At 39.1% G+C, this 24,739-nt stretch overlaps 1 protein-coding gene across 3 annotated transcripts in view; it reads left to right on the forward strand.

Annotated features, from left to right (window-relative positions):
* The window catches only part of LOC124164162 (sodium-coupled monocarboxylate transporter 2-like), a 42,448-nt gene continuing 17,709 nt past the window's right edge, over positions 1 to 24,739 (forward strand). For 2 of the 3 annotated variants that reach the window (XM_046541360.1, XM_046541362.1), the window contains exons 1-3: positions 1 to 176; positions 16,639 to 16,940; positions 22,285 to 22,444. In XM_046541360.1, coding sequence (XP_046397316.1) covers positions 16,669 to 16,940; positions 22,285 to 22,444 — 432 coding nt within the window. In that variant the 5' untranslated portion in view covers positions 1 to 176; positions 16,639 to 16,668. Of the gene's footprint in view, positions 177 to 15,962; positions 16,041 to 16,638; positions 16,941 to 22,284; positions 22,445 to 24,739 lie in introns of those variants that run through there. The other variant, XM_046541361.1, reaches the window with a different exon arrangement.

The raw sequence follows: 24,739 nt of genomic DNA on the forward strand, positions 1-24,739 counted from the left end.
CATTCCACAATTCGCCTCCTCCTGAGGCGTCTGGATCAGTCTGGACCCATCATCCCCTTCAGTCCGTCCACGTGCTCACGCGGCAAGTCACTCCTCTCTCGGCTGAGGGAATAATATAATTGGCTGGCATCCACACCGCGACGGACATCCGCTGAAGGGACTTCAAGGAAACAAAGGTATTTCCACCCACGTATAGAGGACGCATCACTCTCGCTTCATCGGTGCATTTTAAGTGTACCGGGACTATACACAGTGATAACTTTTACGGGAGTCACCCGCAAAGCACTAATTGTGCCAAATATCCACAGAGAAAAAAATCATTCGCCTTAACCAAGATACGAACCCGGATCCCCCGATTTCCGGGCGAGTGCTTCACCAGTTAAGCTACCGAGGCTTGATTCTTACCTGTGGATTTTTGTGGACACAACCGGACAAGGTGTTATGGACTGCTGAGCATTTGATGTGTTATCTAACTGGCTAAAGCACTCGACCGGAAATCGGGGGATCCGGGTTCGAATCCTGGTAAAGGCGAATGATTTTTTTCTCTGAGGATTTTCTGAGGAGGTCGCATGTATTCAGGTTTCGCAGCTCATTGACTCTTCACTGAAATTTGTATCATATATGATACAGTACACTAATTGCCGGTTATTTCTGAAGGCACGATTCTTCCTCTCTAACGAGATGTATGAGATACGATATACCCCGTCGTAATACTTTTTGGTTCTCGAAACAGTCAGCAGGTGCCAAAGGTGATCAGCTTCTCATTATGTAGAAGGAAGTCAGCTCTCCGCATGGCAAATGAGTTCGAGGATTTACCCGAGTGATATCTATATGTGTAATTAGGAAAGGTTCGGGCGCCTACGAATAGTTTTCAATCAGTATATGAAATGAAAAAATCTCTTGTGGAAAATTGCCAAATATGTGATACATATTCATTTAATGTAAAATTTGTGTACAACCAAAATGTATCATATGTGATACTATTATAATATTTCCTTAAACATTGAAAAATGGCAGAAACAGTTATAAGAATGTAGTAATTGAAGCATTTATGGATATATTGCATGAAGGAAAAACTTTTTGGCACGGGTTCAGAAATTCATGCATTTAAGGATTAAGACCGGCTATTAGGAAAATGTAACAATAAATGTATACAGGTTGAGCATAAAATCTTGCCCTGATTATAAAAAATTATTATAAACCATGTTATAAACTACACTTCTAGTACACTTCCATTTCTCTTTAAGCTCATAAGTCCATGCAGGTCCATGAGGAATAGGGCGAATGGCTGATTGAATGTTAGGATAAGAAATATCCTTTTTGTCACTCAAATTGAAACTTCGCACGTTGCGAGAACAAAAATAGCAGTCATCGCTATGATTTTTGGGCTCCCTCCAAACCATCGGTATTCCAAAACGTAAGGACCGCTTTTTACGTTGAAACCATTGCCTCAAATCTTCAACACACACTGCACAAACTTTGTGTGCGGCCTAAGGGTTATTATGATCGCCGAACTTTATTATTATTATTATTATTACATAAATTGTTACAAGTCGACCATAATGTCGGGTGGTAACATAAAATCAGGAAGCACATAATACAGAGAAACAGAACCAGAATATATATCCATGATAAAAATAACACCCTAATTCTAATCTCTTACAACTAAGAATTTAACATTATCCCAATAAAACAATTTAAAACAATCCCTTAAATACATTAATTCTAATATAATACAACTGAAAAATAAGCATTGGCCCAACTTCAAACTCTCTTTTTGAACCATTATGTACTAAATCAGTAGGTAAGTGCTTCACACTTCTTCCTAAAAATTTTGGCATTTGAAGGGAAGATCTTAAAAATCACTTCAGGTAGGTCATTCCACTCCTTAATTCCTCTATGTAGGAAGGATTTTTTCAAAATGTCTGTTTTCTGTTTTTTCAATTGAATTTTAAATTTATGGTCTTTCCTTCCTATGTAGCAGGGTGAGCCCAGCTTTAGACCTTACAGAATAACCGTTTGATATAATAATTGAAATTTAAATATCTATATCAAGGAAAGAATTTTCACCACTCCAGTTTCTGACGTCGACGAACTGACGGCTAGGATACAAGCTGCTGTGAGTACTGTGGCAGAACCCATGTTAAAAAAACACCTGGCGGGAACTGGAATACCGCTTCGACATTCAAGGTAATACTTTATGCTCACCCTGTATATCAAAGGCTGAATCGCACGATCATTTATTTACATCCCTTCCGAGGGACAGCTCCAGCGATCGCTCCAATGATGGCTCCAATGACCGCTTGACGTGATCATTTTCCGCGATGGCTCGAGGGATGGCAATCCCATCTCTTTTTCCATCCCTCTCTAAAGCCTGAATCACACGATCATTTGTTTCGTCCCTCTTAGTGATGACTCGAGCGATCGCTTTTCGCGACCGGAAAAGTGATCGCTCGAGTGATCATTTTTCTGAATCACAAGGTCCCTCCCGCCGTCGCCTTTCGCATCCTTTCCGATATCACAGCTCCTGTCATGGGACCCGCATCACGAAAATATAAGTATAGCGTGTTTATGTTTACCTATGTCGTTCCCACGATTTTCAAACGTTGCGCTGCAATCGCTTCACACGGGAATGAGTTCTGATTGGCTGATATTGTGTTTCAGTGACGGTTTCAGCGACGGAGAAAACGACGAGACGAGTGGTGAAAAAAGTTATGGGATTCCTCATCATTAGAGTGATCGCCAAAAACGATTGCGGGCGACGATCAATAGGGTGGTTTCCTATTATTTTTTTATTGCCTAAATCGAAAGATTATTACTCCTGGAGTACGCATTTCACGCTGGAGTACACATTTTCGAATGACGATATCTATTTTCCGCGATTAAACGAAAAGTGAAAATTTTCAAGCGTGCGAAAACGCGACGGCTAAGTAGGAATGATGGGTAAAGTCCGTGTGACGTATTTCTGGTTCCCGCTGCCGCCCTGTGAGGTGACCTTGAGGCGAGGCTTGATCGCTGATATGACGCAGGCTGCTAGCAGGTAGCAGAGTACCTTGCTAGCAGGCAACACTTGGCTTAAATATGGATTATTACTACCTTATCAAACGAAGGAAACTTTCCGACCTTAGATAGTTTTAATAGATGATTATTAAGGTATGTTTTCCTGAGCCCTGTGACTCATGCATGCATTAGTAATCTCAGACGATGTAAAACTCCTATCCTCTCGTGTAGAAACTAGGTCCCTGTGACGTCACGTGGAGTGGCATCGCATGGGCGCCAATCTGGCCTTTTTCAAATGAGGTTAAAATTGACCATTGCCATTCATCTAAACTGGGATTTCTAAAACCAAATACTTTGTATATTATGAAAACCCTGATGGTGGGTAACGAATAGCAATCAATGCATTTCGTTTTCTTTGATGAAGGAAACTACTCTATTGCGAATGATCACTCTAGTGATCACTCGGAAATTACGGGTAAAATGATCACGTGATTCAGGCTTTAGCTAACTTTCGAACGGCTCTTTCTCAGAAATGGTAAATCTTGGAGAAAAAAGTTTCTGTGACCTTTAGCCTTGAATAATTTTTTTGCACATAGGGGATAGTTGGGGACTTTCATTAGGGTGGTATTCCTAACTTTCCTGTAAATTTTCAGCTTGTTGAGAATTTATGCAAGCGTCACTGTCTATTTTAACCGGGCTAAATAGGCGACAAGCTAACGAACGCTATCGCAGCATAGTCAGCCTGGTTGTGGAACAGGCACGTTGGCACTGCTAGTGTCACTATTGGTGTCTACTTTCACTCCAAATATGCTCGTTTTACTCTTTGTACCTTTTAACATATTTTTAAAAGACAGAGATTTTTTCTTGGTGCAATTGCGATTGAATAGAAAATTGCCATCCGATGCCAAACGATTTATCAAATTTCGAGATGATAGAATGATAAAGCTACGACTTGAATAATGCATACGCTGTCTGGGGCAAAGACTCAAGTCAGAGTGTTAATAAATATTCAACGTTTAGCCGTAACTTTCCGAGCTCAGCGCCAATATAAATTAGATGTTTCATATTCCGGATGAGAATACTTTAATAGGCACTCTCTTCTTTCATCTCCCGCCATTTAATTACCAAGAGTCAATCTGTGGAAAATTCCGTAATGGCTTCTCTTGCATAGGGTTCGCTGTTCTCACTTAGACCACGCGAAGAGGCACGAGTTTGAATCATTCGAGATTTATTTCAGTAGGAATGGCACTCATTCACAGAGGCAGAATCTTCTAGGTTCTCTCATGATAACTACCAAATGGATTCACCGCAAGCCACCATTGATTGGGACATCACTAATGACGGACATCTTTGAAGCACAGGCGTCGAGACGTGTGAAGACCATCTTCAATTTTCTAATTTAATATAAAAATAAATGGACAGTACATATGCAATAAATATCTATGGACAGACCTACAGGTCGTGTGTTATTTTTGTCCTCTAATTTTAGTAACTTCGTATCGAGCAATAATCATGAAAAATGGCATACTTATGACGAAAGGTCCTAAGTTTTGTTGAGGTCAAGCAAAATTTTATAATTTTGATCTTTTGACCTCACAATGTGGGTCCAGACCAAAAATTTGAATTTGCCTTAAAGGGTTTAAATGTTAAAAAAATCGAGATAGAAAAAAGTCTGAATTTCATTGACTAAGATGTCAATTCTTAGGTTTTCGGACACGAAAAAACCGAAAATAACACATTTATTTACGAAAATTCAACCGTTGACCCAGTAAGGTCACAGTTAAGGTCATAAAGGTGGCAAAAAGAATAGCATACCAACCAAGGTGTCGATCCATGGGTTTTAAAGGGTGCCCAAGTCAATGGTATTGTCCTAATACCCGTATATTCCACTAATTGACCTCTAGCCACTAATTAATGGTTTATACAGAGGTAAAATAATACAGAGGTAAATAAAAGAGGCTGTCTGTTTGTCTGTCCGCTATGCATTTTCTTGCTGCCGCACAGACTGCAACCAAAGTTAGTATGTAGGTGCATCTCATGCTCCCAAAGCCTTTAATGCTACTTCTGGTTGTGTCCGACGCCTCCTTCGCGTCGTTTTCTCATTATCGTTTGTTACGGCACGTCATACAACTTCCGCGGTTGGAAATCCTGACTGGTAAGCACACATACTGACACGCTCAATGGGAAAGCATAATTCAAAGGATCCTACACTTGAGTATAAATCCTCTTGGTGCGAACCTTTTCATTGGGGTATGGATTGACCATGTTAAGTAACGAGGAAGTGCTAAGAAGAGTGGGAGAAAAGAGAAGCCTCCTAAAACCGTTAAGCAGAAGACGGGTCAACTTAATTGTCCACATTCTGAAGCCTAATGGCCTGATGAAGACAATCATTGAAGGATAGGTGGTAGGGAAGAATGGCAAAGGACGGCCCCGAACGAGTTACGTAGGACCAGTGGCGCAGCGAGGGGGGGGTTTTGGGGGATAAAATCCCCCCCCCCCAGAGCTCAGAGAAATTTTTAAGTTTAATCCATTTTACTCAATTGGATTGATATTACTAATAGAATAGTGTAAGGATTAATAAAATATCCCTCAGAAAGCCGTAAAACTCACCATTTTGAACCATTTATATTTAAAATTCCGCAATTTATTAATCTCGCACCTACCGCTTATCCTGGTGAGTATTCCATACCCCCACACACCCCGTTATTAGTTGCACCTAAACACTCCCCAGCCTTAATTCCTAGCTGCGCATCTGCAAAGGACATGTTATAAAGGATGTAAAAGAGAAGAAATACGTCGCTCTAAAACGGTTAGCGGATAGGAGAGAGGAATGGAGAGCTGCGTCCAACCAATATTAGGATTGGTGACTAATGATGATGATGATGATGGGTTCACACGACGTTTTTGACCTGCACACGTACGGATACATAAAGCGATCAATGTTTTGGAGCAGGGTATAAGCTGAAGCGTGCGCGTTATACGGAAATAAGTTTTTGCATTGTTTGCTTTTACATATGTTTACTATAATCATACCTGCTTTGTTACTTTACCTAAACATCCTGCCCTGTGACCATGAATCCCAATTTCCATGTTTCCCACTTCTCTGGGTACCATACTTCCCGAGGAACGCCGGGTGACCTGCTAGTTCCTTACAACTTCCCATAATTGTCACGCTACAAATGTTTGTAGTTATGCTCTTACAAGCTAGGGAAAATATCAGTGGGGTAGCCAGGAACTTTGTTCGGGGGGGGGGAGGGTCCAAAACCAGGGGTGAGGGAATTTTAAAAACATGGCACTAATTAGCGGGTTTAAAACTAAATTTGATACTGCATAATCGAAAAAACTTCATTTTTCAAAAAAATATTTTGTAAATTCATGATTTTTCAATATTTTGTTATATTTTCTGAAGCAAAGTAATTACGTTTTTATTTTTCGGGTGGGTCCGGACCCCCCAGACCCCTCGGACCTCCCCCCTGGCTACGCCGCTGGAAAAATCTCAGTTCATCTTGAAAGCCCGACAATCTTCATACGCTCAATAAATCTTCTCTGCCCATTTCGCCATAAGGGGGTATCCATTAATTACGTGAGGCGTTTTTGGGGGCAGAGCGGGTAAAACCGCTTCTCACCCAATTTCGCGTGCGGGAGATTGAGGGTCCAGGCAGATATCACATAATTTTTTTCCCTAGATACAGCGTAAAATTGCTAGATAACTGGGTTGAATTAAGCAAAACGTGTTTCTCTATTGAAATATGACTAAATTCTACACTGCGATCTAATAAGGCCGTTTTACACGGTACACGGAATTGCGCAGTCTGACGTACGTGGGAAGGCGCAATCAAAATTGCGTCGTGTAAAGCGGTGAATTGCTAGAACACATGCGAGAATGGGTGGATGCGAGACGGCAAAATAGCCCCTGTTCTAATTTCGTTCATGCATCCGCGCAATTCCACGCCATTTTAGAAATTAATGCAGCTCTAACCTGCGCAATTCCGTGTGCCGTGTAAAACGGCCTATACAGTTCTCCAGTCCGGCCGCCGAGAGTTGTCGGATGACAGGCACAAGGGGTAGGGGGCAAGGTTGCCAGGTAAGAAAGGGAAACGCCCACCTCACATGTAAACAAAAGGGTTCCCTTCAGAAAGGAGCCAGAAGGGACGACGAGCGTGAGGACCCAAAGGAAGAATCCCTTGTTTTGGCGATTCGAAGAAAGGGCTTGATTTGGTAGCTCAGGCTTGTTTCATTGCTTCATATCCATGTGGCAACGTTGCATGACTAGACGAGGGTATGAGGTGCGTTTGGGGGACAGCGATTGGCTGCAAACCAAGCTGACGCGGGGTTCTTCGCCCCTCCTTTTGAACTGTCATCGGACAACTATCGCCGGCTGAACTGTAGACTACGACCTTAGTAAACTAAAATACTAGTCTTAATTAATCTTAAATAGAAATAATTTTTACAAATTGTTTTTTTTATAAAAACAACGCAATGAAGCATAGATTAACGTATTTATACTAAAAATAGGCATTTTGTACAATCTCACGTAATATTAGAGGGAAAGGGTCGAGTCAAATCTCACTAACGGGATCCAAAAATCAACAAAATCACTGCACTTAATTAATGGACCACTATGGACCACTATTATATATATTAATTATTACTTATATTAATTTATTTTATTATTTTACCTACATCTGGAGTATGCTCCTATACGGAAGTGAGGCATGGACAATGACCGCAGCGGAGAAAGCAAGGATAGAGGCCTTTGAAATGTGGTGCTACAGAAGAATGATGAAAATCAAATGGATCGACCGAGTTAGTAACGAGGAAGTCCTAAGAAGGGTAGGAGAAAAGAGAAGCCTCATGAAAACCTTAATAAGAAGACGGAACAACCTTATAGGCCACATCTTGAGACATGATGGCCTGATGAAGACAATCGTCGAAGGACAAGTGGAAGGCAAGAATGGAAAAGGAAGACCCCGGACAAAATATATGGAACAAGTAAAGAGAGATGTGAAAGAGAAGAAATACGTAGGTGTGAAAAGATTAGCTGATAGGAGAACTGAGTGGAGAGCTGCGTCAAACCAATCCTAGGATTGTTGATTGTTGTGATGATGACTAATTAATTAATACCACTAATTAATTTTAATGGCTCTAGAGAATGTTTAGCCTAACAATGGCGGACACCGCCTGGAATGGAAGCCCGCTGGCAGCTCACAATCAGAGTAAATACGAGGTGTATTTAACTTATGATGACTCCGATTTTTCCTACCTAATTACTCATCCGAAAACTATGAAACTGGTGTTACTTGTCGACGTAATCTCTCTGCAGACGTACACAGGTTTCACAACATCGACGCCATAATTCCAGGGCCGCTGCGAAGGCTTCTTCAGGATCTGTTTTTGACCACTGGAAAATCACTGAAGCAATATCAGCACGGCTGGTGAATGTGCAGATACGGATAGTGTCTTTCATTATTGAAAATAGCCAAAAGTCACTAAGAGCCATGTCAGGAGAGTGAGAGGGAGCATGAGAAAGCACTACAAAGTTGTTTTTACGAAGAAACTCTTGCGTAACGTTAAATCTATGTGCGGGTGCGTTGCCTTGGAGTAACAGCACGCGCGCAGACTTTCCCAGACTTTTTTGTTGCAGTACATTTTCAGGTCGTCATGCAGAATGGTGAGCGCAGAACCTACGTAAATGCCAACGCTGCAGTCATGGGCGTACCCAGCGAGGGGCAGAGGGGGGCAGTTGCCCCCCCCCCCCCCCCCAGATGCAAAATTCGCTTAAGTCTTTAAGCAAAATCAGTACTGAATTGAAACGAAAGTATTCAACAAACTTTAAATTTAAATTTGTTTTACATATAGTTTATTAATGAAGTTATTTAATAAAATTTAAACCCACGAAAAATGATATTTATTAGTATAAGATATGTACCTAAAATTTTTTTCAAGGAAATAATCTCATAAAAGCGCCGTTATAATTTTCTTAAAATGTTGGTTTCATTATCCTTTTCCATGCTAAAATGTCACAACTTGGCTTGCCCCTACCCCCCCCCACTGACCATGGCTTGACCCCCTCCCCTAATTATGATCCTGGGTACGCCCTTGGCTGGAGTTGTTATGTTCCACAGTCTTTCGGCGATCCCCCGATCTTTATTTTCAGAAATTTGAAAAAGTCACACGGAGCTATGTCTGGTGAAAATGCAGGCTGGGGCAAGGTTACAATAGTATTGTTTTTGACCAAACATTCACGGACCAGCAATTAAGTGAGAGCCGACAATCGCCGATTAAAATGCGACCGAAGTGGCATCAGAAATGAACCTTCTGCGGGATGGAATTGGGCCTCATCTATGCAATCCCCTTCCTTCATACCTTCGATACATCTTTTAAAAGAACACCATATCTGCACATTTCCCCAATAGGCTATAGGTGGCGTTAAACCTAACAATGGCGTGCGTCATATTTCCGGTGGCGGAAGCCCGGTGCAAGCTCAGAGTAAAAGCGTAAAACGAGACCATAAAAACAAATCTAATCTTAAGGCCGTTTTAGACGGGGTACGGAATTGCGCAGGTTAGAACTGCATAGATTTCTAAAATGGTGTGGAATTGCGCGAATTCATGAACGAAATTAGCATTCTCGCATGTGTTCACGCAATTCACCGCTTTACACGACGCAATGTTGACTGCGCCTTCGTACACACTACAGATTGTGCAAGTACGTGCCCCGTGTAAAACGGCCTTTAGCGGATGCCACAGGCAAAGTAAAAAAAAATAAATACAGCTGAAAATTTAATCATACTTTAGGGGCATGCATGCCAACATAATAAAAAATAGACGATAAGAACCCTCAAACTCGCGAGAAATTTAAAAATTTAGTTCCTGTTATTTTCTGAAGAAAAAAACTCGTAGATCACGTAACATAGATTGTGGTAGGGTAGAGGACAAATTTCACATTGCTGAATGAAATTTAACATGATGAAAGTGCCGTGGTAAGCCATTGGATGTGATTGGTGTTTATCAATCCTTTGAAGTTATCAAAAATTATATATATGTGATTATATGTGGACAGACCTACAGGTCGTGTGTCGTTTTTGACCTCTAATTTTGGTTCATATCGAGAAATACTCATGAAAATTGGCATACTTATGAGGAAAGGTCCCAAGTTTTGTTGAGAGCAAGCAAAATTTTATAATTTTGATCTTTTGACCCCACAATGTGGGTCCAAACAAAAAATTTGAATTTGTCTTATGGGGTTTAAATGTAAAAAAAATTGAGATAGAAAAAAGTCTGAATTTCATTGACTAAGATGTCAATTCTTAGGTTTTCGGACACGAGAAAACCAAAAATAACACATTTATTTACGAAAATTCAACCGTTGATATGTTATCAGGCCAGCAATTATATATAAAACGAAAAAAAAATTTTAAAGCAACCTTCAAATTTAAAAAACAGAGTTAATATATGTGTCACCATGACTTTCAGGGAGAGAAGTTTGACAATCAAGCGCCACTCACTTATTCGTATCACGTCCGGCAACCCATAAACCTTGAATAGCTGAAGCCATTGATGACGTCATACAGTCAATTCCACGGTGTTGCGGATGCCTCTGCTCTTGGCAAGCGGTTTGAACGGACAGATAAATGAGACACTCAATTGTCGGCAAGAAAACTCTCACTTCGAAGAAAGACTCGGCTATTTGCAGCGACAAATGGCGACTAACGACCCTGGGTGACATCCAAACAAAATATAAAAAAATACGCTCATGTCTCTTTAATCTCAGAACCTTGACAGCTTCATTAACAGCAAAACATATTTCTACGCATCGATCAACCCTTTAATAAGCATCCAGCGATTCGCACTTATTTGACGTAACAAGCATATAACTTATATAATATTAATATATACATACATTGAGTCACCTACCTAACTCTAAGGAAGGTGGATGTATACCACCGAAAATTTAGTTCAGTGAGTGTATTATATATAATTATTTATAATTATTATAATATAATTATACATAATTATGTATACAATATATTTAACTCATAAACTGATTAACACGAGGATTCATAGTCTATTCATAATCTATTCTCAGAGCACATCAAGTTTCACCATGTATCCTTATAAAAATTAAACGGGAACAATTTTATTTAATAAAAACACACGTAGAAATATTTTTATGCTCATTCTGTTTATAATAGGAGTTATAATTACAGAAAGGGGTTGATCTTCACTCAAAATGTATTTTTTTGTCTTTAAGTAAGTATTCTTAAAACATCTTTCCTAGGCTTTCATTTATATATTGTAGCAACCATCAATTTTCTCTATCCCCTCCAGATTGCGGGAAATAATTATCCACAAAAACTCGCTTATCGCATTGTAATAATCACGCTGACGGTTTTAATAAATGCTTAAACGATGGCTTAAAGAAAAAATGTAACAATTACTAATGAACAAATATCAGCCATCCTTTTAGAAGAACATATAGTAAAAAATGGTGTAGACAAAAAAAAACATCACCAATTGGTAACAAACTTCTTTTTTCTAAAAATGTCTTGAAAAATTCTTATTTCAGTCACGTTAGGTGAAATAATAGATTAGGGGGATGTCGACGATCTTTGTTCGGATGTACTATGTAACAATACACTGTGCGTATATCAAAATAAATAGTTCGGGGTACAGGTCTGCTTCCCAATGGCAGACAGTGCTAAGAGCCTTCAACATAACCAAAAGCTAACTAGCGCAAATTTAGAGGGGGCACGGGGTTACGTAACGCTTAAGAAATAGACTAATTTTTTTAATTACTGCTATCATTACGTTCGTTTCGGTTTTTGTATTACAGAGCCTCAATCATTAAATTCAATGTTAATAATGGATATTTGATTTTATTGAGATACGGCCTAGTTACGGTTAATGATACCGTCATATCATCGCGAGAGCGCGCTAAATATTCATTATAAATTGCAATCGGCCATAGAAAATAAGCAGGCATTCTTTTGGATCGTACTTGGGCGATGAGAAAAACGTTCGAAAAAACGCAAAGAAGAAAGCAGCAGCGATCGTAATTGAAATTCCAGAATAAAATTCGCGTCAGCGGATAAAAACTTATAAATGAGGAAAATTTTCAGTGTTCGGCTATTAACCGCCCGCCGAATCGAGGCATCCTAATAGTTCCTATTCACCTGCTAGTACTATCATTTTTATTATACTTTTACTTTAAATATAAAATATCTACACACAACCTCGCAAGCCGCCTAAAAAGGTGTGTGGCACGGGTTGTTAATATACAGCTATTTACATATAATATGCAAATGCTCAAATAAAATTACGAATAGCATTTATTAAGGTCCTTTATGGTTCGGAGGAAAAACGAATTCCCATATCTATCCGTTCGGCAAATTACAACTCTTAATGTATCGCTTCTGCCAAACCTGGAAATGTGGTGGGGCTCTCATATGATGCTCTCAGTGTCGCTCAAAATGATATCTATTCTCAATTGGAATCTAAGCTTAGCGCGCAGGCTCCGAGATTCTAGCGGCTGCCAGCCTGATTCGCTTAACATCTGGGTAACGCTGTCTGTACGCCCGCAGAAGTTTTTGACGAATCGCGCAGCTCCATTCCTCCAACCCTGTTATCAATATCTACAGTGACTCTGTGTCCTCGGCTAAAACCACCATATCATCAGCAAATCTAATGCATCTTATTTTTACTCAACCAAACTTTTTCCTTCTTCTCTTTCATCTAACATCTCACTTATCATGTCTTCAACATACATATTGAACAGAGTTGGTGACAGACAACATCCTTGCCTAACCCCTCTACTTAGCTCCACCCATTCAGTCATGTTTTCATTCACTTAATTTCGTACTAATAACTTTCACATTACAATAAATAGAATATTTCGTACGGTAATTGTTGTATCTTGTTGTTTTTAATCTCAAATATGAGAAGACCGTTTGTCTGTCAAACCCTTATGCCCCCTTTCCTGTGGCAGAAAATTATCCTGGATCCACCCGTGGCTATTGGTTTGCATAAAATGTTTCGTTCCCATTCGATCACTCGACCCATTCGACCATAAAGTGTTTACCCGGGAAAGCCAAAAACGAGGAACAAAACAAAGCACTGGGAGGGAGTAGAGGATAGTGGGTGTGAAACTGGGGAGAGATGCCAAAAGCACACACATGAATGTTAAAAGACTTGGATATCGTCCAGGGTTTGAGCGTCCAGTTTCTTTAGCAGCGTTAAAGGTCGCCTGCATTCAGGGGCGGTCCGGGGTGATAGGGGGCCCTCGGCAGGGGATCATGATGGGGCCCTCCATACCGGGGGATGAGAGGTTCCTCCCAAGACAGGTTTTTAGGAAATTGCATACCCGGATAAGGATTTTGACACTCTTAAGGCCTGTTTACACGATAGTGTACATTAACACCAAGGTTCTTAGACTGTAAGAACCTTGCATTAACACGTACGAGTTAATGTCTGTTTGCATGAACGAATTTTGTGGGCCGGAACGGAATATGTACGAATGCATGCACTAAATTATGACTGGTTATATGTTCTGTACATGCATTCGCACGAGCATGGTGCATTTTCGAGTTCATTTATTTAAAAACTAGATGAAAGTTAATTTAAAAAATAACATAAAAAATACTTTTAGAAGTGTTAATTCCACAGCTAAAAAGATTCTATTGGTTAAAATGGATTAAAATGGTTCTATTATCTATTTAGTAAATTTGCTCCTAGTAACTGCTATGAGATCAAAAAATAAACATCTAAAATAACCAATTCAAATAACCATTCAAAAAAGCATAAAAATGAAAGGTTCCGCAATATGGATCTTAAGACGTCTTTAATTATGTTATTTTTGTACTCTTTTTACACCGCATATTCTGTAAATAAAGCAAGTAATGAAAACGCAGAATTTCATAATTGCAAAAAGACTTTGTTTAGAGTAATCCGAGTCTTTGTAACAGATCTTTCGTATGCGTTTCACCATGGGCGGATCCTGGATTTTTCTGGAGGGGGTCTGACAGGCGAACGGTCTTCTTATATTTGGAATTAAGAACAACATAACACAATTACTGTGCGAAGTATACTTTTTATTTTAATATAAAAGTTATTCATATGAAAATTACAAAACTTAAGTTACATAGATGATAATAATGACAGTTTCATTTTATATTTTCTTGTTACAGCTCATATTTTTTATTAATTACTCGCGATCAATAGTGGACAAATCAGTTTGGATTATTTACATCTTTGCATGACATGCTGATTTTCTGACTTTCGCGTCATACCATCTCGGTTCGCTCCCTTCTTTTTTTATTGTACCGGGGATAAAAAGCTTTTGATGCCTGAATTTACGTGCGAAAGAAAAGCTTTTCAAGTAGCCTCTGCCAGGGGCGGATCCAGGATTTCTTTCTGGGAGGGGCACAAGCAAGCCGTATCCATGATTTTGTTCAGGGGGGGCACAAGGATACCTCGTTATACAAAACGAACGAAATGATAATGGGACCGTATTAAAAATCTAGCATATTTTTAAGGGTCTGGGGGGGGGGGGGCACGTGCCCCCGTGCCCCCCCCCCTGGATCCGCCTATGGCCTCTGCATTTAACTCTATTACTCATTACGCTAAGCAAAGCGAGCGCAATGATAACAGGGATCGTATCAAAAAAACTTGTCTAATTTTTAAGCATCTGTGGGGGCCTCCGTGCCCCCCCTCAATAAATCCGCCTAAGCGTTTTAGTATGCGAGAGTAGTGGGAAACCCCCTACACTCGTGGCCCTCGAGCATTTCCGACCAGCCGACTTTTTTCACGCTCTTCAACTTTCAACTGGTTTCGCCTCTAACTTTAATTAATTCCTCACTCCGAACATACCATTCGTTTCCAATAATTTTAGTGCACATACCGTGCCAGTATTGCAAGTTACTCGTGACTTTCCTTACCAGCTTCGGCAGCACCACTTTCGCGGTAAAAACTTTCCATTACTTATCAGGAGCCCTATCCGCTCAAGCAATATCTCGTTGAAAGCGTTAATCCCTATAGGCATTAACGCAATTCATTACATTTGGCATAGTGGATAGTATTAAAGCTGTTCCGAGTGACGAAAACGGAATCGGAGACGGAAGCGGAAAGTTCTATTCCGAAATCTCGGAAACGAGGAGATGTAGTTACTGGATAGGACTCCAGCTGACACATCACTTTCCGATTCCGAGAAACGGAAAGTCATTTTCCGAGACCCTTCGTCATTTCGGCCGCTCTCGGACGAGTCTCCGAGACGAGAAAAACTCGGATAGACCTTAGGATGCATCCATTAATTACGTGAGGGGATGTGCCCATTCTCTCCGAATCTCACATAGTGTCCTGGCAAGAATGACGTAATTTTTTTCCGCAAGAAACAGCGTAAAATTGCAAAAACTGGGTTCAATGGGGCTAAACATGTTTCTCTATTAAAAAATAATTAAACAAGTTGTATTTTTTTAACCCAACGCAATGAAGCATAGATTAACGTATTTAAACTGAAAATACGCATTTTTGAACGATCTCACCTGATATTAGAGGGAGGGTGGATCCGAAAATCGCCAAAATCACCTCGCGTAATTAATGGATCCCTAAGTGGATAGCTCAATCCGAAATTATGACGTCTTTCCGGGAACCAACCACGACCTCTCCGAGAGATGGTGGATGTAGTGGATAGGGCATCCTTAACCGCCCCTGCCTGCATTCAAGACTGTCGCACAGTCGGCGGCTTTGTCGCCATCGGGACAAACACCGTCGCGACGTCTTCCAGCTACCGGGTGAACGTTCGGCCGGGGATAAATAGACTACACCCTACGTATTCTTCCCCTTCACAGCCAACATCCCTAGGCCGCTAAGCTCGCTCGATTGATAAGATGCACGTATCTTGTTTTCCTAAGAGCTGCCAGGAAGCGAAATGAGGCTGTTGACGCTCAGAGAATAGACTGGCCGGAGACGAAAACACTACTTTGTTGCTTGGATAATTTCCATGCTACACGGCGTTTACTTTCTGTGTCGTCACGACGTTATAATGTTTGTATACCTATAGTTTTGAATGAAATATTTTTTCTTTCAACCATTTCATCCATTTATATTATTTTTTTAAAGTCATTCCATTTTTTTTTATTTCCCCTAACTTTTTTTCAACTCTAAAGTGCCATACTCAACAGGTGTCACATAAATTCCCTTGAGAACTGCACAAAAGTGTTAAAACCTGTTGAAAAAAGTTTCGGTATTAACTTAGGTACTACCATAGAGTACGTATATATTTACTCAATGGTGTTACCAACTCTTTTGAATATAAAGAATTGTATTCATTTGATGAGGGGAAGGATAGCTTTTATTTTAGCTGTCACTTAGTGAATATTTAGCGTGTTAACTCTACCCCGTGGCTAATCTTAGAATAACATTTAATGTAGAACCGAATTTAAAATTTTTCTTCGAAAGGTTAGTAAGGATATTTTATGTTGCCACATTTTAATGATTTTTTAGAGTCATTGTAAAAGAAACTCCACAAGTATTTTGATTGAGAGATGATGGTAGCCTAGTGGTTAGAGCCAAGTGGATTGACAAAAATTAATCACCTGAATACCATGCATCTGAAAAAACTGTTTTCATGACTTTTTTTCAGTATTTGCCAGATTTTCCCACACAGGGCAGCATGGAAGAAGAGTTGCCTGTATTACACAATGCCTATATTGAAGTAGAGGATAAGATAGAAGATGGTGACTCAAACGGGTGGAGAGACTCAGCTACCCGACACTACTTCTCTGCTCTGGACTACAGTCTATTTGGAGCCATGCTGGTGCTCTCTGCTATGATTGGTATTTACTTTGCATTCTTCGCCAAGAAGAAGCAAAACACAATATCAGAGTATCTCATGGGTGGGAGGAATATGAGTCTCGCTCCTGTTGCTATGTCCCTGACAGCAAGGTGAGTATTTTTCAAGGGTTACTGTGTCTACTGCGCTCAAATTGAGGGCAACAAGCTAAAGGTGACAACTTATGAGGACTCAGTTCTCTATAATACCACATCATACATATAAAATCACAAATACTATATAAAATGTGTGTAATATACTTCTATACTCTAAATTCTCTGCATGTAGAACGGCTTTGAATATTACGTATTCACATTATTAGATGGGAGAGTCAAACAGATGGTCAATACAGATCAATACTTAATCATTTTCTGAGGAATATTTCTTTCGCTTCTGTACTATTCTTTCTGATGCTTGTGCTCCTGATCTGTTGACATCAGAGGTGGATCTATGGGGCTGGGTAAAGGGGTCTATGCCCCCCACTCACTGAAACACACTCCAAATAGAATAAAAATTTTTGGAGGTTACTACTTTGCACAAAAATATTTAGTTATATTTTCCAGTAAATTTACCTACCACTACAAATTGAATTACCAATTAGTTTTAAACGTAGGGCATATTTGAGTATTTTTTGTCAAATAATTAGCCTAAAATAGCCGTTTTTGAGCCTGAAAAATCCAAAATTTCCAAAATTTCCGAAGTCTTTGACAGGGAGGAATTCCCCTCACCCAGCCCTCCCTTGGTCCAACCCTAGATCAGCAACTGAATGACATTTATTTATTTATATCACACCAAAAACAGCACTAAGGCCTTTAAATTGGGTTTATAAACAAAATAAATTATGTAAATGTAGTTAATAAACATGTATAAAAATAATATCATAAATAACAACCATTTTCAACATATACAATACATACAAAAGGTCGGTGTCAAAAAGATAGACTTTTCACTTGGTTATTAAAATTGGTGCGGGAGGCAAAGATGTCAAGAGAGGAAGAAGTATTGGAGATTGAATTGAAAATAGAAGGTAGGCGGAAAAAGAGGGATCTATGAGATATTGCCAGACGGAAATTGGGCTGGTGTAGATATAACCCGCAATACTGAAGCTCGAGCTTCAGTATTGCGGGTTTTGTGAGCAGGAATGCGTAGTGAAAAGAATGTTAGGAGGTCACTGGATCTGAAGGACCCATTTAAGATGCGGTAAAGAAATTTGATGTCTAATGTCAATCTGCGGTGGTTGGGGTGTAATAATCCAAGTGAATGAAGTATTTTGGCACGTGAAGAGAATTTGAGGTGAGGTATGCGATGTCGAACTATTGCTAAGAAGAAATTGAGTGGACGGTTGATTAATTTTAGTGTGGTGGGAGAAGCAGTTGACCAAATGGGAGAGCAATATTCAAGGATGGGTTGCACACATCCACCGAAGACTGATTTTAAGGTACTCGGTTTGGATATCTCGCTCAGATGATATAGGGTCCCAACCACTGCCATAGCCTTGTTAACAATGGTTTTTATATGTTCGTAAAAGGTTAATTTTTGGTCAAAAGTGATGCCTTAATAGGCGTGGGAAATGACGGAGGGAATGGGTCGATTATTTAAAGTATAAGTGGAGGTGATAGTGCTCTTCTTCAGCGAGAAAGACATCGCAGCGGATTTTCCAGGATTCACACACAACTGCCATTTATTGCACCATTTCTCTACAGCTTGAAGAGCAGTTTGCACATACGTACTATTTTGAGGAGGAAAATCATGCGAAAGATAGCAAACAGGAGGGTTGAAAAGAGTACTCAGAGGAGTGATTGAGTGGACAGTCTACCAAAGTGATAGATAACTAATCCAAAAAATGGTTAATCAAGCCATAAATATGAAGGTCTTTCAATTAGACCAAAAATTGGAATAGGGGAGAGTGTTGTACCACAAAACACTTTTTCAACGTTTTTATATAAATCACAATACATATATTTACTGAAGATTCAGTCTATTAGCAGCAATTTAACCCATCAGGATGACGTCACATAAATTTTAAGTTTAATACAAGCAGGTACCTTTACTATCAATGGATCTAATTAGAACTTCTGAAAGTGTTTGCATTGTTCCTAGGCACATCATGTTCATGTACCTCGGAACACTACCCATTGTACCCAGGAACACAAGTTAGATTGGAGGGAACAGCAACAAAACTTGTGAAAAATGAAATCAATTTGTATTATGTTCATTAAATTTGAAAGTAAATTAAAATGTTACATAATGAGAATTAATATAGTTGGTTAAAACCCAATTTTAAAATGTAACTCCTTTCATGAACAAGAACAAGAATGAATATCTTCCGTTGAAGGGGCCTACCGCATTAAATATTTCCCTGATTTATGCAGGCCATAGGAAAATAAAAGTTAAAAATATCAGCTCTAGTAATTAATTTCCCATTTACTAAATGACATTAGGCGGCATAAATTCGTCTGTGAATACACCACGATCCAGAGGGAAAATTCCAGGAGTCTTAAATCCACTGATAATGTATTTGATTGCATATTTAACAGATATCTCTTATGAAAACATGTTCCTAGGTGTAGCATGCGCTTGTGTTCCTTGGTACAAGAGGTAGCCATTTTGAATTCCGGCTGATTTTTCAGGTTAATATTGCATCTAAAATACCAAATAAGTAGCTAATACTACTCACCATTATATGTCAATTTCACCTGTGCTGCAATAACCACTGCTGGTGTAATAGAATTTTGGTAAAACACTTTGATATGCAACTAAAAATATTTACTTTTCAGCATCAAAAACTTCAAAATAGGCTCTCATTTGCAAATACATATAACCCAAATGAACTCAAATCGACCTTTGCTACTCTCTAGCGCATCTTTCACGTAATAGCTTACTTTAAAGCCCCTAGGTCGAAGCAATTGCCGGTAGTTCCTAGTGCTCCTAGGTACACTATGCCCAAGGTACACCACCTTCCCCTACATTAAAATAATTTAGTAAATGGAATAGATATATAAGTTATGATAAAAGAAAAATCTCCATCATTCAGCCACTACCTAATTAAACATGAAAGTAGCCACCCACATTTCAGGAGTAGGTGATATCATTAGAGTTTTGATCCTTAAAGTCATTAAGGACACTGGTAAATCAAGAACAGGGGTCTCCAGACATTTCAATGTAAGGGCTGCATTAAATATTTCCCTGATTCATACAGGCCGTAGGAAAATAAAAGTCAAAAATATCAGCACTAGTAATTAATTTCCTGGAGTAAAAACACCTACAATTTTTAAAAAATCTAGTTGGAAAAAATCAGATTAATCCTTAGAGTGGAAGAAAGTTTTTATATATTTGCATGCTAACTACGGCATTAGCCGAAAATTTTTATTGCTACCTGAAGGTATATCTTGCACTTGGGCACTTTCCCTCACCATAAGTATTGATAAGGGGCTTAACTCAGACCTTGTGGCAGGGGATTACTCCTGCACTGGCTGGGAGCTAAAAATCTGAAACTCCCACAGCCCAAGGGTTAAACTAAACTCGTGCATTTAGTTTTAGACAACCAAAGTTGTGTGACAAATGATACTGTCATTTTGACTTCAAAATTTAAAAAAAATCAGATTCCAGATTAGATGACCCAATAGGGTGGTGTCCTATTTTTTATTGCCTAAATCGAAATATAAATACTCCTGGAGTATTTATTTCATGCTTTTAGATTTTTAAATGACAATATCTATTTTTTGCAATTAAATGGAGAGTGAAATTTCTCAAGCACGCGAAAACACGACGGCTAAGTATGATTGCTGGGAAAAGCCCATGTGACATCATTCTGGTTCCGGTTGCCACTGTGTGAGGCCACCTTGGTGCGAGGCTATAAGTGCGGCTACGATGCAAGCCGAGCATGGAGGTAGCAGAGTACCCTGTTAGCAGGTAGCGCTTGGCTTAATAAGGATTATTATTACCCTACCAAACGAAGGAAACTTTCCGACCTTAGGGAATTTTAATAGGTGATTATTAAGAGATGTTTCCCTGAGCTCTGTGCCTCATGCATGCATTGGTAACCTCAGATGATGTATAACTCCTATCCTCTCCTGTAGAAACTAGGTCCCTGTGACGTCACGTGGAATGGCATCACATGACCACCAATCTGCTCATTTTCAAAGTAGGTTAAAATTGACCACTAACACTCATCTAAACTGGGACTTCTAAAACCAAATATGTACTTTGTATATTACTAATACACTAATGGTGGGTAACAAATCGCAGTCAATGCCTTTCATTTTCATTGATGAAGGGAACTACCCTATTGTAAGAACTTGTTTCATATGACCATCAGACAAATTGGCTCGATAGTTACATTTTCCAAAATGAAGTGTGTGAAATCTATGTTCACCCAAGTATGTTCACACACAAGTAAGGGATCTGCTTGTTTGGCCGGATGAAATTATGTGTTGGGCAAGATGTGGCCTTTGGGCCATAGTTTGGAGACCCCTGATGAAGGATATTGGCTAGGCTGATGGAGTCTAGGATCTAGGCTAATGCATTGGGGAAAGGATCAGCATCCAACTGAGTTGAATATATCCTTGTGATTCTACTCCTTTAAAGAGCTCCGAACAGAGGAGTAATGATGTTCCCAAGGTACCCAGGAAAGCATTAGCCTCAGGGGGGTAGGGGGGTCCGGACCCCCCCCCCCCTAAAATATAAAAACACAATCATTTTCCTTCATAAAAGAAAGCAAAATATTGAAAAATCATGAATTTTAAAAAAATTAATTTTTTATAACAAATGAAGTTTTTTCGATTGTGAAAAGTGTTAAAATTAGTTTGAAACCCTTTAATTAGTACCCTGTTTTACAAAAAATTTCCCCCCTGGTTTTTGCCTCCCCCCCCACAAACGGAATTCCTGGCTACGCCACTGGATGATGATGATTGGTGCACTTATTATTTCCACTGCATATGAATTATGAGCTGCTACAAGGATGATGCTTTGATCGCAACTCAATACCCGCCAGTTTCTAAGTACATATTAGTGAGGATTAGATAAAATATTTAAGACATGATATTGTGTTTTATAAATTTACAGCTCACATAAAAGATTGGAAATATTTTTGTAAACTATTAATAATCGCTCAAATGAAAAATCTTTTTTACCTCATTCACATTTGCGATAAATATTTTAATAATATTTGTAATGCATTAATACTCTCATGTGTCCAATCTGAATTTTTACCAGGCTAACAAAAATTCCACATTTGTTGAATAATTTCATGAGAGATGTAAAATCGTATGATAGACCTCTGTTTGGTAATGATTTAAAGTTGGTATTCAAAGTAAAAATGATTGTGGAAAAGACAAATATGTATGCAATATGTAACAATAATCTATGGCATTATGTAAATATTAATATGTGCAGCTGATAATGGAATATGGTAAGGCCTCCAACATTCCCATCCACATGGGTTACATGTGCTCATAGTTATGTTTCAGGAATCACCCTCCTGGGAGTACCCAGTGAGGTTTATACTTATGGCACCCAGTTCTCAGCTCTGTGCTTTGCAACAGTGATTGCAGGCCTGTTTTCAGCCATATTCTTCATCCCAGTTTTTTATGAACTTCACCTAAACACATCCTATGAGGTAAGACTATTTCAAAATTTCTTTAAATATTTCAATTCGTAACAGTGTTGGAGGGACTGCTCTCAGTTCTACCGTAGCTTCCTACATGAAACTCCCAAGTACTTACATAAACTTAAAAATTCATAAATATATATCATCATAGTTCGGGTTCCAAAACAAGTACATATATCCTCTGAGTAAAATCATGAAATAACAGTGAAATTCACCAAATCATAAGCAAGAATGTCCCATACATTGAAGATCTAATATACCACAAAGAAAGCTCTAAAAGAAACATTGCATCTGAGGCTTTCCAATTGATGTGAGGGATGTCATGAGCTTACAAAATTAAAGTGACTGTATGGGAAAAGCAAAGTGAATACCAGTTTAAAAGGAGCAATAATCTGTTTATAGAAAGAAAATATTCTATCAATTTATCTTTCGATCTATTACCTGACTACATAGTAATTCATTACTGACACAACATTTGTTGGAAAAATTAGACAAGAAAGCTACCCGATAGGGTCTATAATCATCTCCGAGACCTATAGACTCCACCATAAGACCACCACTAAGACCCGAACTACGGGCGATTACGATGTAATCAGACTCCGAACACCGATTAATGTAACGAGAGTTTATTTACTCCAAAAAAATATGTTTACAATACACTGTAACACAGCCTATATATGTTACATTAACACTCAGGCGGCACGCGTGTAATGTCCATCTCGCCAGTCCTCTCGCCGTGGAACTTACGGTACTTTCTTGCTTCCCTTACGTGGCGCTCCTCGTCCCTCTGTCCGGGAGCCCTTAAATCGTCTGCTGGAGACTCGCACAGGGGAGCCACAACCACATTATTGACATATGATGCAATTTGAAGAAGTTCAAATAAAATTGGAGTTCTACATAGTAAGCTTAGATTTGCTGGGCATTGCTGAGCAATATCCTGTGAAATTACTTGCCACATATCTTCAAGAAATTTGGATCTGCTGGGAAATTTAACCTAAATAAATAATGGAAAACAATGTGGTCATTCTTACTGGTCCACTATGGTTAATTGATTGCTATGGCTCTTATTGTCAACAGAAAAGCCAAATGCTAATGTTACATTCTTTACATTTGTTAAAAATTATGCATGGCCATCAGATTTTCTGCAAAACAAAACCATTGATCACATGAGAGTGACTTCAATACATGAACACTACATATTTCTAGATTTTTTATACTTGTTGAGTTAGTATCAAAATATAAAGTAATCCTTTTTCCTTCCTACCACATTTTATTATTTCAATTTCCAAAAATATTCAGTGATTCTTTATTCACTAGAAATTATGAAGTTACCACATGCAAAAAACGTAGCTAGGGGAAGTTGTAGGGAGGTCTGGAATCTCCCCCCCCCCCCCCTGAAATATAAAAATGCATTTACTTTGCTTCATAAAAGAAAACAAAATATTTGAAAATGATGAATTTGCAAATATTTCTTTGGAAAATGAAGTTTTTTGGATAACGAAAAGGATTAAAATTAGTTTAAAACCCTCTACTTACAACCCTCTTTTTAAAAAAATTTCTCCCCCTGAACAAAATTCCTGGCTACCCGCATGTTAGTTATATTCATGACAAAAAATGGGCAGAGCATGAATTTTTGTCCATTCATAATGAAAAGGTATAGGACATAAATGTCCTGCTACTTGTTCCCCTACACTGCAACATCACGCTACATCTAGGTTGCCTAAGGTTACCCAAGCACTCTAAGCAGTCAATTTATACCTTGTTGTTAGCGACCAAATGATATGAAAAATTGACAGTGATTCTGCCCTGAATAGCCTAATGCCCCTTGCTTATTACACGTTTTCACCCGTGCGGGAAAAAACCGCACAGTTTTAAATCGTGCACAGCTAAAACCGTCTAGTGTGAAAGTGTGCATTGGTTTACATGGATCACTAAGTAGAAAGACAATACGGTAGCCATGTGGCACTGGACAGCTGCGATGCGGCTAAAAATGCCCGTGTTTTAACTGTACAATGTGAGAGGTCTCGTAGACTTCTTCAGTGGACTAAAGAAAAAGCCCCATGCAGTTTTTTCATGCAGGTTCAAAACTGTGTAATGTGCAAAGAGTGTAACACTCGGCCAAATAACCCCAAAACATTACCCCCCCCCCTCATTAAAGATCGCAGACTGAGGGTAGAGGGTCGACCTGATGAACGCCTCAGATTTTTTGTGCTTTATTTTGAGACAGTTCCTCAACTTTTTTATCCACCTATATGCACAAGGAAACTTCAGCATATGTTATCAATGTATAAAAAAGCAAAAGTA

The sequence above is a fragment of the Ischnura elegans genome, chromosome 8 (genome assembly GCF_921293095.1).
Source record: "Ischnura elegans chromosome 8, ioIscEleg1.1, whole genome shotgun sequence".
Lineage (NCBI taxonomy): Eukaryota > Metazoa > Arthropoda > Insecta > Odonata > Coenagrionidae > Ischnura > Ischnura elegans.